Source organism: Protopterus annectens, chromosome 4.part0 (assembly GCF_019279795.1).
Source record: "Protopterus annectens isolate FY-2018-M chromosome 4.part0, PAN1.0, whole genome shotgun sequence".
Classification (NCBI taxonomy): domain Eukaryota; kingdom Metazoa; phylum Chordata; order Ceratodontiformes; family Protopteridae; genus Protopterus; species Protopterus annectens.
This window is the reverse complement of record NC_056733.1, coordinates 337383910-337398079: the sequence shown is the minus strand read 5'-3', so window position 1 is coordinate 337398079 and position 14170 is coordinate 337383910. Positions and strand designations below refer to the sequence as shown.

Genomic DNA, 14170 nt, shown 5'->3' with positions numbered 1-14170 from the left:
GAAATAGAAGGAAATGTTGTGCTGTCCCCTTTTGCATTTGTGAAATAGAAGGAAATGTTGTGCTGTCCCCTTTTGCATTTGTGAAATAGAAGGAAATGTTGTGCTGTCCCCTTTTGCATTTGTGAAATAGAAGGAAATGTTGTGCTGTCCCCTTTTGCATTTGTGAAATAGAAGGAAATGTTGTGCTGTCCCCTTTTGCATTTGTGAAATAGAAGGAAATGTTGTGCTGTCCCCTTTTGCATTTGTGAAATAGAAGGAAATGTTGTGCTGTCCCCTTTTGCATTTGTGAAATAGAAGGAAATGTTGTGCTGTCCCCTTTTGCATTTGTGAAATAGAAGGAAATGTTGTGCTGTCCCCTTTTGCATTTGTGAAATAGAAGGAAATGTTGTGCTGTCCCCTTTTGCATTTGTGAAATAGAAGGAAATGTTGTGCTGTCCCCTTTTGCATTTGTGAAATAGAAGGAAATGTTGTGCTGTCCCCTTTTGCATTTGTGAAATAGAAGGAAATGTTGTGCTGTCCCCTTTTGCATTTGTGAAATAGAAGGAAATGTTGTGCTGCCCCTTTTGCATTTGTGAAATAGAAGGAAATGTTGTGCTGTCCCCTTTTGCATTTGTGAAATAGAAGGAAATGTTGTGCTGTCCCCTTTTGCATTTGTGAAATAGAAGGAAATGTTGTGCTGTCCCCATTTGCATTTGTGAAATAGAAGGAAATGTTGTGCTGTCCCCTTTTGCATTTGTGAAATAGAAGGAAATGTTGTGCTGTCCCCTTTTGCATTTGTGAAATAGAAGGAAATGTTGTGCTGTCCCCTTTTGCATTTGTGAAATAGAAGGAAATGTTGTGCTGTCCCCTTTTGCATTTGTGAAATAGAAGGAAATGTTGTGCTGTCCCCTTTTGCATTTGTGAAATAGAAGGAAATGTTGTGCTGTCCCCTTTGCATTTGTGAAATAGAAGGAAATGTTGTGCTGTCCCCTTTTGCATTTGTGAAATAGAAGGAAATGTTGTGCTGTCCCCTTTGCATTTGTGAAATAGAAGGAAATGTTGTGCTGTCCCCTTTTGCATTTGTGAAATAGAAGGAAATGTTGTGCTGTCCCCTTTGCATTTGTGAAATAGAAGGAAATGTTGTGCTGTCCCCTTTGCATTTGTGAAATAGAAGGAAATGTTGTGCTGTCCCCTTTTGCATTTGTGAAATAGAAGGAAATGTTGTGCTGTCCCCTTTGCATTTGTGAAATAGAAGGAAATGTTGTGCTGTCCCCTTTTGCATTTGTGAAATAGAAGGAAATGTTGTGCTGTCCCTTTTGCATTTGTGAAATAGAAGGAAATGTTGTGCTGTCCCCTTTGCATTTGTGAAATAGAAGGAAATGTTGTGCTGTCCCCTTTTGCATTTGTGAAATAGAAGGAAATGTTGTGCTGTCCCCTTTTGCATTTGTGAAATAGAAGGAAATGTTGTGCTGTCCCCTTTTGCATTTGTGAAATAGAAGGAAATGTTGTGCTGTCCCCTTTTGCATTTGTGAAATAGAAGGAAATGTTGTGCTGTCCCCTTTTGCATTTGTGAAATAGAAGGAAATGTTGTGCTGTCCCCATTTGCATTTGTGAAATAGAAGGAAATGTTGTGCTGTCCCCTTTTGCATTTGTGAAATAGAAGGAAATGTTGTGCTGTCCCCTTTTGCATTTGTGAAATAGAAGGAAATGTTGTGCTGTCCCTTTTGCATTTGTGAAGTAGAAGGAAATGTTGTGCTGTCCCCTTTTGCATTTGTGAAATAGAAGGAAATGTTGTGCTGTCCCCTTTTGCATTTGTGAAATAGAAGGAAATGTTGTGCTGTCCCCTTTTGCATTTGTGAAATAGAAGGAAATGTTGTGCTGTCCCCTTTTGCATTTGTGAAATAGAAGGAAATGTTGTGCTGTCCCCTTTTGCATTTGTGAAATAGAAGGAAATGTTGTGCTGTCCCCTTTTGCATTTGTGAAATAGAAGGAAATGTTGTGCTGTCCCTTTTTGCATTTGTGAAATACACGGAAATGTTGTGCTGTCTCCTTTTGCATTTGTGAAATAGAAGGAAATGTTGTGCTGTCCCCTTCTGCATTTGTGAAATAGAAGGAAATGTTGTGTTGTCCCCTTTTGCATTTGTGAAATAGAAGGAAATGTTGTGCTGTCCCCTTTTGCATTTGTGAAATAGAAGGAAATGTTGTGCTGTCCCCTTTTGCATTTGTGAAATAGAAGGAAATGTTGTGCTGTCCCCTTTTGCATTTGTGAAATAGAAGGAAATGTTGTGCTGTCCCCTTTGCATTTGTGAAATAGAAGGAAATGTTGTGCTGTCCCTTTGCATTTGTGAAATAGAAGGAAATGTTGTGCTGTCCCCTTTGCATTTGTGAAATAGAAGGAAATGTTGTGCTGTCCCCTTTGCATTTGTGAAATAGAAGGAAATGTTGTGCTGTCCCCTTTTGCATTTGTGAAATAGAAGGAAATGTTGTGCTGTCCCCTTTGCATTTGTGAAATAGAAAGAAATGTTGTGCTGTCCCCTTTTGCATTTGTGAAATAGAAGGAAATGTTGTGCTGTCCCCTTTTGCATTTGTGAAATAGAAGGAAATGTTGTGCTGTCCCCTTTGCATTTGTGAAATAGAAGGAAATGTTGTGCTGTCCCCTTTGCATTTGTGAAATAGAAGGAAATGTTGTGCTGTCCCCTTTGCATTTGTGAAATAGAAGGAAATGTTGTGCTGTCCCCTTTTGCATTTGTGAAATAGAAGGAAATGTTGTGCTGTCCCCTTTTGCATTTGTGCAATAGAAGGAAATGTTGTGCTGTCCCCTTTGCATTTGTGAAATAGAAGGAAATGTTGTGCTGTCCCCTTTTGCATTTGTGAAATAGAAGGAAATGTTGTGCTGTCCCCTTTTGCATTTGTGAAATAGAAGGAAATGTTGTGCTGTCCCCTTTTGCATTTGTGAAATAGAAGGAAATGTTGTGCTGTCCCCTTTGCATTTGTGAAATAGAAGGAAATGTTGTGCTGTCCCTTTTGCATTTGTGAAGTAGAAGGAAATGTTGTGCTGTCCCCTTTTGCATTTGTGAAATAGAAGGAAATGTTGTGCTGTCCCCTTTTGCATTTGTGAAATAGAAGGAAATGTTGTGCTGTCCCTTTGCATTTGTGAAATAGAAGGAAATGTTGTGCTGTCCCCTTTTGCATTTGTGAAATAGAAGGAAATGTTGTGCTGTCCCCTTTTGCATTTGTGAAATAGAAGGAAATGTTGTGCTGTCCCCTTTTGCATTTGTGAAATAGAAGGAAATGTTGTGCTGTCCCCTTTTGCATTTGTGAAATAGAAGGAAATGTTGTGCTGTCCCCTTTTGCATTTGTGAAATAGAAGGAAATGTTGTGCTGTCCCCTTTGCATTTGTGAAATAGAAGGAAATGTTGTGCTGTCCCCTTTTGCATTTGTGAAATAGAAGGAAATGTTGTGCTGTCCCTTTTGCATTTGTGAAGTAGAAGGAAATGTTGTGCTGTCCCCTTTTGCATTTGTGAAGTAGAAGGAAATGTTGTGCTGTCCCCTTTTGCATTTGTGAAATAGAAGGAAATGTTGTGCTGTCCCCTTTTGCATTTGTGAAATAGAAGGAAATGTTGTGCTGTCCCCTTTGCATTTGTGAAATAGAAGGAAATGTTGTGCTGTCCCCTTTGCATTTGTGAAATAGAAGGAAATGTTGTGCTGTCCCTTTTGCATTTGTGAAATAGAAGGAAATGTTGTGCTGTCCCCTTTGCATTTGTGAAATAGAAGGAAATGTTGTGCTGTCCCCCTTTGCATTTGTGAAATAGAAGGAAATGTTGTGCTGTCCCCTTTTGCATTTGTGAAATAGAAGGAAATGTTGTGCTGTCCCCTTTCGCATTTGTGAAATAGAAGGAAATGTTGTGCTGTCCCCTTTCGCATTTGTGAAATAGAAGGAAATGTTGTGCTGTCCCCTTTTGCATTTGTGAAATAGAAGGAAATGTTGTGCTGTCCCCTTTCGCATTTGTGAAATAGAAGGAAATGTTGTGCTGTCCCCTTTTGCATTTGTGAAATAGAAGGAAATGTTGTGCTGTCCCCTTTTGCATTTGTGAAGTAGAAGGAAATGTTGTGCTGTCCCCTTTTGCATTTGTGAAATAGAAGGAAATGTTGTGCTGTCCCCTTTTGCATTTGTGAAATAGAAGGAAATGTTGTGCTGTCCCTTTGCATTTGTGAAATAGAAGGAAATGTTGTGCTGTCCCCTTTGCATTTGTGAAATAGAAGGAAATGTTGTGCTGTCCCCTTTGCATTTGTGAAATAGAAGGAAATGTTGTGCTGTCCCCTTTTGCATTTGTGAAATAGAAGGAAATGTTGTGCTGTCCCCTTTTGCATTTGTGAAATAGAAGGAAATGTTGTGCTGTCCCCTTTTGCATTTGTGAAATAGAAGGAAATGTTGTGCTGTCCCCTTTGCATTTGTGAAATAGAAGGAAATGTTGTGCTGTCCCCTTTTGCATTTGTGAAATAGAAGGAAATGTTGTGCTGTCCCCTTTTGCATTTGTGAAATAGAAGGAAATGTTGTGCTGTCCCCTTTTGCATTTGTGAAATAGAAGGAAATGTTGTGCTGTCCCTTTTGCATTTGTGAAGTAGAAGGAAATGTTGTGCTGTCCCCTTTTGCATTTGTGAAATAGAAGGAAATGTTGTGCTGTCCCTTTTGCATTTGTGAAGTAGAAGGAAATGTTGTGCTGTCCCCTTTTGCATTTGTGAAATAGAAGGAAATGTTGTGCTGTCCCCTTTCGCATTTGTGAAATAGAAGGAAATGTTGTGCTGTCCCCTTTGCATTTGTGAAATAGAAGGAAATGTTGTGCTGTCCCCTTTTGCATTTGTGAAATAGAAGGAAATGTTGTGCTGTCCCCTTTTGCATTTGTGCAATACACGGAAATGTTGTGCTGTCCCCTTTTGCATTTGTGAAATAGAGGGAAATGTTGTGCTGTCCCCGTCTGCATTTGTGAAATAGAAGGAAATGTTGTGCTGTCCCCTTTTGCATTTGTGAAATAGAAGGAAATGTTGTGCTGTCCCCTTTGCATTTGTGAAATAGAAGGAAATGTTGTGCTGTCCCCTTCTGCATTTGTGAAATAGAAGGAAATGTTGTGCTGTCCCCTTTTGCATTTGTGAAATAGAAGGAAATGTTGTGCTGTCCCCTTTTGCATTGCTGAAATACACGGAAATGTTGTGCTGTCCCCTTTTGCATTTGTGAAATAGAAGGAAATGTTGTGCTGTCCCCTTTTCCATTTGTGAAATAGAAGGAAATGTTGTGCTGTCCCCTTTTCCATTTGTGAAATAGACAGAAATGTTGTGCTGTCCCCTTTTGCATTTGTGAAATAGAAGGAAATGTTGTGCTGTCCCCTTTTGCATTTGTGAAATAGACAGAAATGTTGTGCTGTCCTCTTTTGCATTTGTGAAATAGAAGGAAATGTTGTGCTGTCCCCTTCTGCATTTGTGAAATAGAAGGAAATGTTGTGCTGTCCCCTTTTGCATTTGTGAAATAGAAGGAAATGTTGTGCTGTCCCCTTTCGCATTTGTGAAATAGAAGGAAATGTTGTGCTGTCCCCTTTTGCATTTGTGAAATAGAAGGAAATGTTGTGCTGTCCCTTTTTGCATTTGTGAAATAGAAGGAAATGTTGTGCTGTCCCCTTTTGCATTTGTGAAGTAGAAGGAAATGTTGTGCTGTCCCCTTTTGCATTTGTGAAGTAGAAGGAAATGTTGTGCTGTCCCCTTTTGCATTTGTGAAATAGACAGAAATGTTGTGCTGTCCCCTTTTGCATTTGTGAAGTAGAAGGAAATGTTGTGCTGTCCCCTTTTGCATTTGTGAAATAGAAGGAAATGTTGTGCTGTCCCCTTTGCATTTGTGAAATAGACAGAAATGTTGTGCCGTCTCCTTTGCATTTGTGAAATAGAAGGAAATGTTGTGCTGTCCCCTTTTGCATTTGAGAAATAGAAGGAAATGTTGTGCTGTCCCCTTTTGCATTTGTGAAATAGAAGGAAATGTTGTGCTGTCCCCTTTTGCATTTGTGAAATAGAAGGAAATGTTGTGCTGTCCCCTTCTGCATTTGTGAAATAGAAGGAAATGTTGTGCTGTCCCCTTTTGCATTTGTGAAGTAGAAGGAAATGTTGTGCTGTCCCCTTTTGCATTTGTGAAATAGACAGAAATGTTGTGCTGTCCCCTTTTGCATTTGTGAAGTAGAAGGAAATGTTGTGCTGTCCCCTTTTGCATTTGTGAAATAGACAGAAATGTTGTGCCGTCTCCTTTTGCATTTGTGAAATAGAAGGAAATGTTGTGCTGTCCCCTTTTGCATTTGAGAAATAGAAGGAAATGTTGTGCTGTCCCCTTTTGCATTTGTGAAATAGAAGGAAATGTTGTGCTGTCCCCTTTTGCATTTGTGAAATAGAAGGAAATGTTGTGCTGTCCCCTTCTGCATTTGTGAAATAGAAGGAAATGTTGTGCTGTCCCCTTTTGCATTTGTGAAGTAGAAGGAAATGTTGTGCTGTCCCCTTTTGCATTTGTGAAATAGAAGGAAATGTTGTGCTGTCCCCTTTTGCATTTGTGAAATAGACAGAAATGTTGTGCTGTCCCCTTTTGCATTTGTGAAGTAGAAGGAAATGTTGTGCTGTCCCCTTCTGCATTTGTGAAATAGAAGGAAATGTTGTGCTGTCCCCTTTTGCATTTGTGAAATAGAAGGAAATGTTGTGCTGTCTCCTTTTGCATTTGTGAAAAAGAAAAAAAGAAAATCAACACAAAAGAAGGCTCAACTCACTCAAGCCTAAAACTCCTTTATTGGAGAAAACTGGCAAAGGAATCAAGGTATTGGAAGCAAATAACTAGAGAGGGAAAGGTAATAGAATGGGGAGGTGCCAAGAACTTATTTGGACTGCAGGTTAAAGAGTGCCTTCCCTATCAAGGATTGATATCAGTGTATAGGCAAAGAGAAAGAAATAGGGGGTCCTAAATGAAAGACCAGCACGGGTAGAGTTTTTAGTAGAATCTAGAACACAAGTTGCTGTTAAGAGAGGAATAATTAGTAGAGCATATAAAATATTGCATGAAACTGTAAGAATCAGAGGAGGTTAGGAAGGATTGGGAAGAGAGATTGGATATGCAATTCACAAAGAAACAATGGATAGATATATGTATGTCTCCCAAATGTGCAACAAAGTCTAGAAGACTTAGGATCTTTGCTTAGACGTGTTTATTTTGGTATTTTTATACCCCAAGTAGACTCCAAAGAATTTTTCCTCAGATAGACAGCAAATGTTGAGGTGTGATGGGGAAGAAAGAGGTAACTGGGAACATATTTTTTGGGAGTGTAATGAGTTGGCAGACTTTAAAGATTCCCTGCAGGCTGTTCTGTCAGAGGTACTGGGTGAGCACATTGGTGTAACAAAGGAAATTATATTTTTTGAGCTATGATACAGAATTGGAATTGCCTAAACATAGTAAGGCCTGTTGAGTCTAATTATGGTGGCTGCCAAAAAAGCAATTACTAGAAAATGGAAATCAAATTCTAAACCAACATTACTAGAAGTAGTGAATATAGTAACATAGATGAAACTACTGAAAGTGGGATCTTTGGAAAAGGGTGGGAGCAAATTACATGGAAAAATGGGAATTGCAGGAACAGTGCATGTGGAGTGACATTTTGGAGGGGGAATGAGGTTTAAAGAAAAGCAGGATTTGAATGAGCTATGTAATGTTTGACTGACAATGACTGAATAGATTGTAAGTGATGTATGATGTTTGCAACTAAAAATAAGTCAATATTGTTTGCTTTCATTTATACAAATGTATGATTGCCTGTGTCATAAGTAATAATTTAATAAAGATGTTTCTTGTTAAAAAAGGCCTAAAATGCCTTTTTGTGTACTTCCATTTCACACCCATAGCTCCTTATGGTGTCCAGAATTTGTGTGTGTCTGGCTTCTTTAAATAAGTAACTTACCAGCTAATAATAGGCATTATTAGAAATGGCAAGGTATTATTAACAACGTAGCACTAAGATTGTTAGTCTAGGATGTCTTACAGTGAAGAAAGTAATCTTTTTTGCCACTTCTTATTCATATTTTCAAATGCATGTTAACATTTCCACAACTGAGAGACCTATATGTTACTGAGGTGTGTGGCTTGAAACAGTAACATGAGAGACAGGACAATTCACTGTCATTGCTGGCTTATATTATACTGGAAATATTGCTAGTTGTTTGACAATAATTATGAAAACAAGCAAAATGTTCATATGTGCTTAATATTTCAAAAGCCAAGTACATACTGTTGCACGACATTAAGTGAAACCTCAGATGTTGTTGAAGAAAACTGTCATTGACATTTGCAACTTAAGTTGCACATCTTGTGAGATATCCAGTATTTATATTTATTTATATTTCTTTGTTTTGCTAATTATACAATTAAGTATATGTTTTCATGTTTCTGTAAATATTTCAATAAACATGGACTTATAGAGGAATTTATTGTTATCATGTGAAAGCTTATCTGTGTTTAACAAAAATATTCTACCAAGTATGTCTAGGTTGTATTGTTTTCAAGATATGAAAGTTTGTTTGTTAAAGTTAGAAAAAAAATGTAATTTGGGGTTTGTGCATTATAATATATTAGAGTGTTCATGAAAAAGACTATAAATATACCAACTATTATCACTGCAAAGAATAAATCTAGCTGAAAACATTGTTAATTGTACAGTTTTAATAGCTTTTATTGTTCACAAAATATTTATATTTGTTTGTCTTATGCTTTTTAAGTTTATTTTTCAGAAAATGCTCTGGAATGCAAGATATGCATAGGCTGCTAGAGATGTAACATTCACACCACGTAGGTGTTAATGAGTACTGCTATTTAACGTTTTCTTTTCTGCTCTTATAGGTAACAGGTGTTGTGGCAGATAATAATGGCAAAGCACACTACATCCTGTCAGGAACCTGGGATGAGAAAATGGAGTGTGCAAAAATTGTACAGAGCAGTCGAGGAACTAGCTGTTCAGAGGAAAAGCAGAAAACAGTTTACCAAACATTAAACCCTAAGGTTCTGTGGAAGAAGTACCCACTCCCGTAAGTATCACATTTAGGGGTGAATGTGTTCACAAAGTATTACCTTTTTTTTTTTTTGCGTAGAACTTCCTAATAGTGTACAGTTCCTCTGTTTTCCTTGCTTGTTGACTGTATGTTGCAGATTGCACTAAAGATGTGTTCAGCTTAAAATGCAACCATCCTTGTAGTATTGCTGTCATCTTAAAGTGACTGATAATTCTGCGTTGGTTATTTGTACATGTTGTACAGCATTTTATGATTATTTCAGAACCATCCACAAAAAAATGGGGAAAACGGCCCATTGTTTACCTTTCAGCCTAATAGTGAACGGACATCTTGTGAACATTCCCTTTATGAAGTGTGAAGCCAAGTCTGCACTCAATAATTAGCAAATACTGAAAAGTAAACAATGAATCCTGAAAGTAATTAACACCTTTAAAGCATTTTTGTGGAAGGGGGTTCACCTCTTGCATGCAGAACTCTTGAGATTGCTGTACCTGAGAGAAGGCAGAATACTCAGAGGTACCACAGCCTCAGACCAGGTATATAGTCACCCAAATTCACAGTGTCAGTTCCCTGTCATGCATGCTGCAATTACAATATTCAGAATTTCAAACAGGCACCTGTTGCGAAGACATGAAGAGCATGCTACAGCTGGCTTGTTCACCAACAAAGGCTAGATGGCCATACTTTCTCTCTCCTTGGCTACTGAGGTACTGCTGAAAGTTAAATGGTAGCCATACTTTGTAATGCCTTCTATCAGGGATGTAGCCAGCTATTTCTGCACCTGGTGCCATTCCCAAATCTTTTGCCCATCCTCCCTGAACTTTAAGGGCAAAAAAAACTCTTTTCTTCTTTTAAACTGTAGCAAACTGCTTGCCAGAGTTTAGACCACACAAGCAATGCAGCACTTGGTTTTGACAGCAAATGTAATAACCGGAATATTATGCCAGTATGGATTAAAGAGCACTTGTGATTTGCCAATCACACCCCCTAAGACTTGCACCCCGGGCGGCTGCCCCCTTTACCCCACCCTAGCTACATTGTAGCATTATGCGACAAATACTTGCAGTGTTAGTCTCTTTTTTTTTTTATTTTGCTTTTTTTAGCATTCATTTTGAATGAATAAACTGCTCCCTGAGGTAATATACTTTTGTTTTAAATTACAGTATATGTTACACTTTGTATCACTTGTAACAGGATTTGCAAGCCCTGCCCTACATTTGACCAACTGCAGGTGTAGCTCACAGCTTTGGTTTGCTAATTAATTGCTTTATATCCAGTTCTTTTCACAAACTAATTAGTCAGTGTCATGTGTTGGAATTCATAGTTATAGTCAGTGACATGTACGTTATATAAAACTGAAAGCAAAATTACCAGGTAATTAAGCAACTGGTGAAATTACTTTGAAGTTTAAAATCAGGCTACACAAACTTTTGTTTTCATACAACTTCCCAATATTAAAAAAAACATAGTACAAAAATAGCACATCCAGCCTCCACTTCTATGCTGATAGGACATTCAGCCTGCATAAGGTGGGCTCCAGCATAGCATGCATATCCTGATCACCTCCTGTACTTGTTGACCACTGAGCAGGACTATCAGACAATCAGTGATATTGGTCAGAAAGCCCAGTCTTTTGAGTTGCAAGTAGGACCATTGTTCAAAAGAAGGTAGTCTTCTGCATTTTTATTTGTGTTTTAAAGGAAATTGTCCTTCAGCATCTTCTGTATCCATTTCCGACCCTTTCCTTGCTCACCCTACCATTCTCTTTTTGCTTTATTTAAAATGATTTGTCACACTGTTTGAAGTGTTCCAGTTTTATTTGCATGCACTCCAATAGCAGTCTTACTTAGAGTAGAGATAAAGTACAGTTTTGTACCTACCATAAATGTAGATGTCCGAACTGGATAGCATCTGCAGTCATAACAAATGGGTTGTCCTGTCGTCAGGCAGCCCTTCGGTCGGCCGGATTCCAAAGTCTGGGTCCGGCTTCGGCTGATGTCGCACTTCACCCGACGTCATCTCTGCTGGTCTTCGGGTATAAAGGCATCAGCCGACGCCATTTTCCTCAGTGTTTCTTGCCCCAGATGCCAATTGCCCTCTTGGAAAGCTAAATTTTGGATAAATGCCAATGTTTCCAAAATAGTAGAAGGCAAACACAAAAAATAAGCATGTATGTACATATATACAAAACAAATACACCATAAGAGACTCCCCCCCCCAGCTAGCTATTAGGAGGGTAAATACCCTAGTGGTACCACAGAGGGGAAGGAGGGAGGGTAATCCTGACTGCAGATGCTATCCAGTTCGGACATCTACATTTATGGTAGGTACAAAACTGTACTATGTCCTTCATGGATGCATCTGCAGTCATAACAAATGGGTAGAATACCATAGCCAAACTAGGGGAGGAGGGATAAAAATTATGGTGCAGTTAGGATCCCTTGCAGTACAGCAGTGGCAAACCCTGCTCGGGATCTAGAATATAGAGGTAGATTATAATGCTTGGCAAATGTATGCACGGAGGTCCAAGTAGCCGCCTCAATAATGACCTTGGTTGTCACTCCTCGTAAGAAAGCTGTGGTAGTGGCTGTAGCCCTTGTAGATTGAGGTCTTATGTTCTGTGGAATTGGTTTTCCATGGTAGGAGTAACAGAATCTTATGCAATTTCCTATCCATTTGGAGATTGTCTGTTTGGAAATTGCTTTTCCTTCCCTTCCTGTTGCATAGGCTACAAAAAGCTGGTCAGTTTTTCTGTTACTTTTGGCTCTGTCCAGGTAGTAGCGTAACTGTCTATGTACATCCAAGGTATGCAGCATTCTTTCACCTCTGTTTTGTGGATTGGGAAAGAAGGTAGGTAGGTGGATTGCCTGGTTTAAGGACACTCTGGATACCACCTTAGGCATAAATGTAGGATTAGTTCTCATGGACACCCTATCTTGATGGAAGATTAGGAAGGGTTGCGCTGCCATTAAGGCCTGTAGTTCCGAAACCCTCCTTGCTGAAGTAATAGCCAGTAGGAAAGCAGTTTTCCATGACAGGTGTTGTAGATCTGCTGTTGCTGCTGGTTCAAACGGAGGGAGTGTCAACTTTTCTAGTACGAAGTTCAAGTCCCATGCTGGTAATGGTGTTTTCCTAGGAGGTTTTACATTCTTGATCCCTCTGAGGAACTGCCTGAGTAGAGGATGTGAAAAGACAGGCGGATCAAAGCTGTATTCTGCTGAAATAGCTGATGCATGTATCTTGATGGAGGAATAGGACAGGCCTGTATGTAGAAGCTCTGCCAAGTACTCCAGAATGTTAGCAATATCTATGTTCGACACATCTTTTCCTCTTTCAGTACTCCAAATGACGAACCTTTTCCATTTTCCTGCATAGTTCCTTCTTGTTGAAGGTCTGCGGGCTTCAAGGATAATGTCTTTAACCCTTTGGAAAAGGTCTGGGTTAGTTGCTGCTATGTGATGTTCCAGGCAGTCAGTTGCAAGGTTTTTAGGTTGGGATGTATGATGTTGTAGTTGTTCTGAGTTAACATCAGAGGCATCAGGGGTATTGACCACATTTTCTCCAGAGACATGCTCCTCAGCAATGGGTACCAGTGTTGTCTTGGCCAGTTCGGAGCTATCAGAATAATCCTTGGACGTTCCTCTTTGATTTTCAGTAGTACCTTGTGCATCAAGGGGAGTGGTGGAAATGCATATGCTGTCAGGCCTTTCCAGCTGAAGGATAGGGAGTCCACCTTCCATGCAAGTGGGTGGAATGTCCTTGTGCAGAATTTTTTGAGCTGGTGATTGAGTGGGGAAGCGAATAGATCTATTTGTGGCATTCCCCATTTCTTTGTGATGGCCTTGAAGATGTCCGGGTGTAGCATCCATTCGTGAGCATCCGAGGTGGTCCTGCTTAAAATGTCTGCTAGGGTGTTCTCTTTTCCCGGTACAAATATTGCCTGTAACTGGATGTTGTAGCTGAGAGCCAGATTCCAAAGGTCCAAAGTCATTCTGCATAGGGGGTATGAATGAGTGCCTCCCTGTTTGTTGATGTACCACATGACTGTGGTGTTGTCTGTCCTTATCATCAAATGGCCTTCTTTGAGGAATGGTCTGAAGTTTTGGATTGCCAGTTTTACTGCCAGCATTTCTTTTTGGTTTATGTGTAGGTGCAGCTGGTCCTGAGTCCACAGTCCTTGTACGCATTTGTCCAGCATGTGCGCCCCCCATCCTAGGTCTGAGGCGTCCGTTGTGATGGTTTGGCTTGCTTGAAAGTTGTGGAAGGGTAAGCCTGGGTTTGACTGGCATGCTTGAGCCCACCATAGGAACTCCTGTTTGAGGCATGGGATTAGTGGTATTTCTGTTTCTAAGCTGTGCCTGTGTTGAGACCATAAATTCTTTAGGTACCACTGTAACTTTCTCATATGCAGTCTGGCATGTGGGACCAAGATTATGCATGATGCCATGAAGCCCAAGGCCTGCAGCACTTTTCTTGCTGTTAGTTTGTTCTGCTTTGTCAATGCCAAGAAGTAGAGAGGGAGCTCTTTTTGTTTTTCTGCAGTTAGGAATGCCATTTGTTTTACTGTGTCCAATTCCGCGCCCAAGAAAGTTCTTGTTTGGGATGGTATCAGCCTTGATTTTTGTAAATTGACTGTGTATCCCAGGGCTTGTAGCAAGTAAATGACCCTTTGTAAATCTGTTGTCAGCTTGCTTTTGTTGTCCGCTTGTAACAGGCAGTCGTCCAGGTATGGATAAATTTGGATTCCCTGTACTCTGCAGTGAGCGATTACTGATGCCAGGCATTTTGTGAATACTCTGGGTGCAGTAGATAAGCCAAAGGGCAATGCTGAGAATTGATAATGCTCTGATCCTGCAAGAAATCTGAGGTATCTTCTGCAATTTGGTCGAATGGGGACGTGCAGGTATGCCTCCTTGAGATCTAGAGTTACCAGCCAACACTCCTTGCCCAGCATGGGAAGAAGTTGCTGGAGGGTCAGCATTTTGAATTTTGGGACAATGATGTATCTGTTTAAGATGGACAGGTCGAGAATAGGTCTCCAGTTTTTCTCTTTTCTTGGCACTAGGAAGAGTCTGGAGTAGAATCCTTTGCCCTGTTCTGTTATTGGTACTCT

At 39.8% G+C, this 14170-nt stretch overlaps 1 protein-coding gene across 1 annotated transcript in view; it reads left to right on the top strand.

Annotated features, from left to right (window-relative positions):
- LOC122799329 (oxysterol-binding protein 2-like) overlaps positions 1 to 14170 on the top strand; it is a 1737477-nt gene that overhangs the window by 1649024 nt on the left and 74283 nt on the right. The window contains exon 11 of the mRNA XM_044068308.1: positions 8888 to 9072. Coding sequence (XP_043924243.1) covers positions 8888 to 9072 — 185 coding nt within the window. The remainder of the gene's footprint in view (positions 1 to 8887; positions 9073 to 14170) is intronic.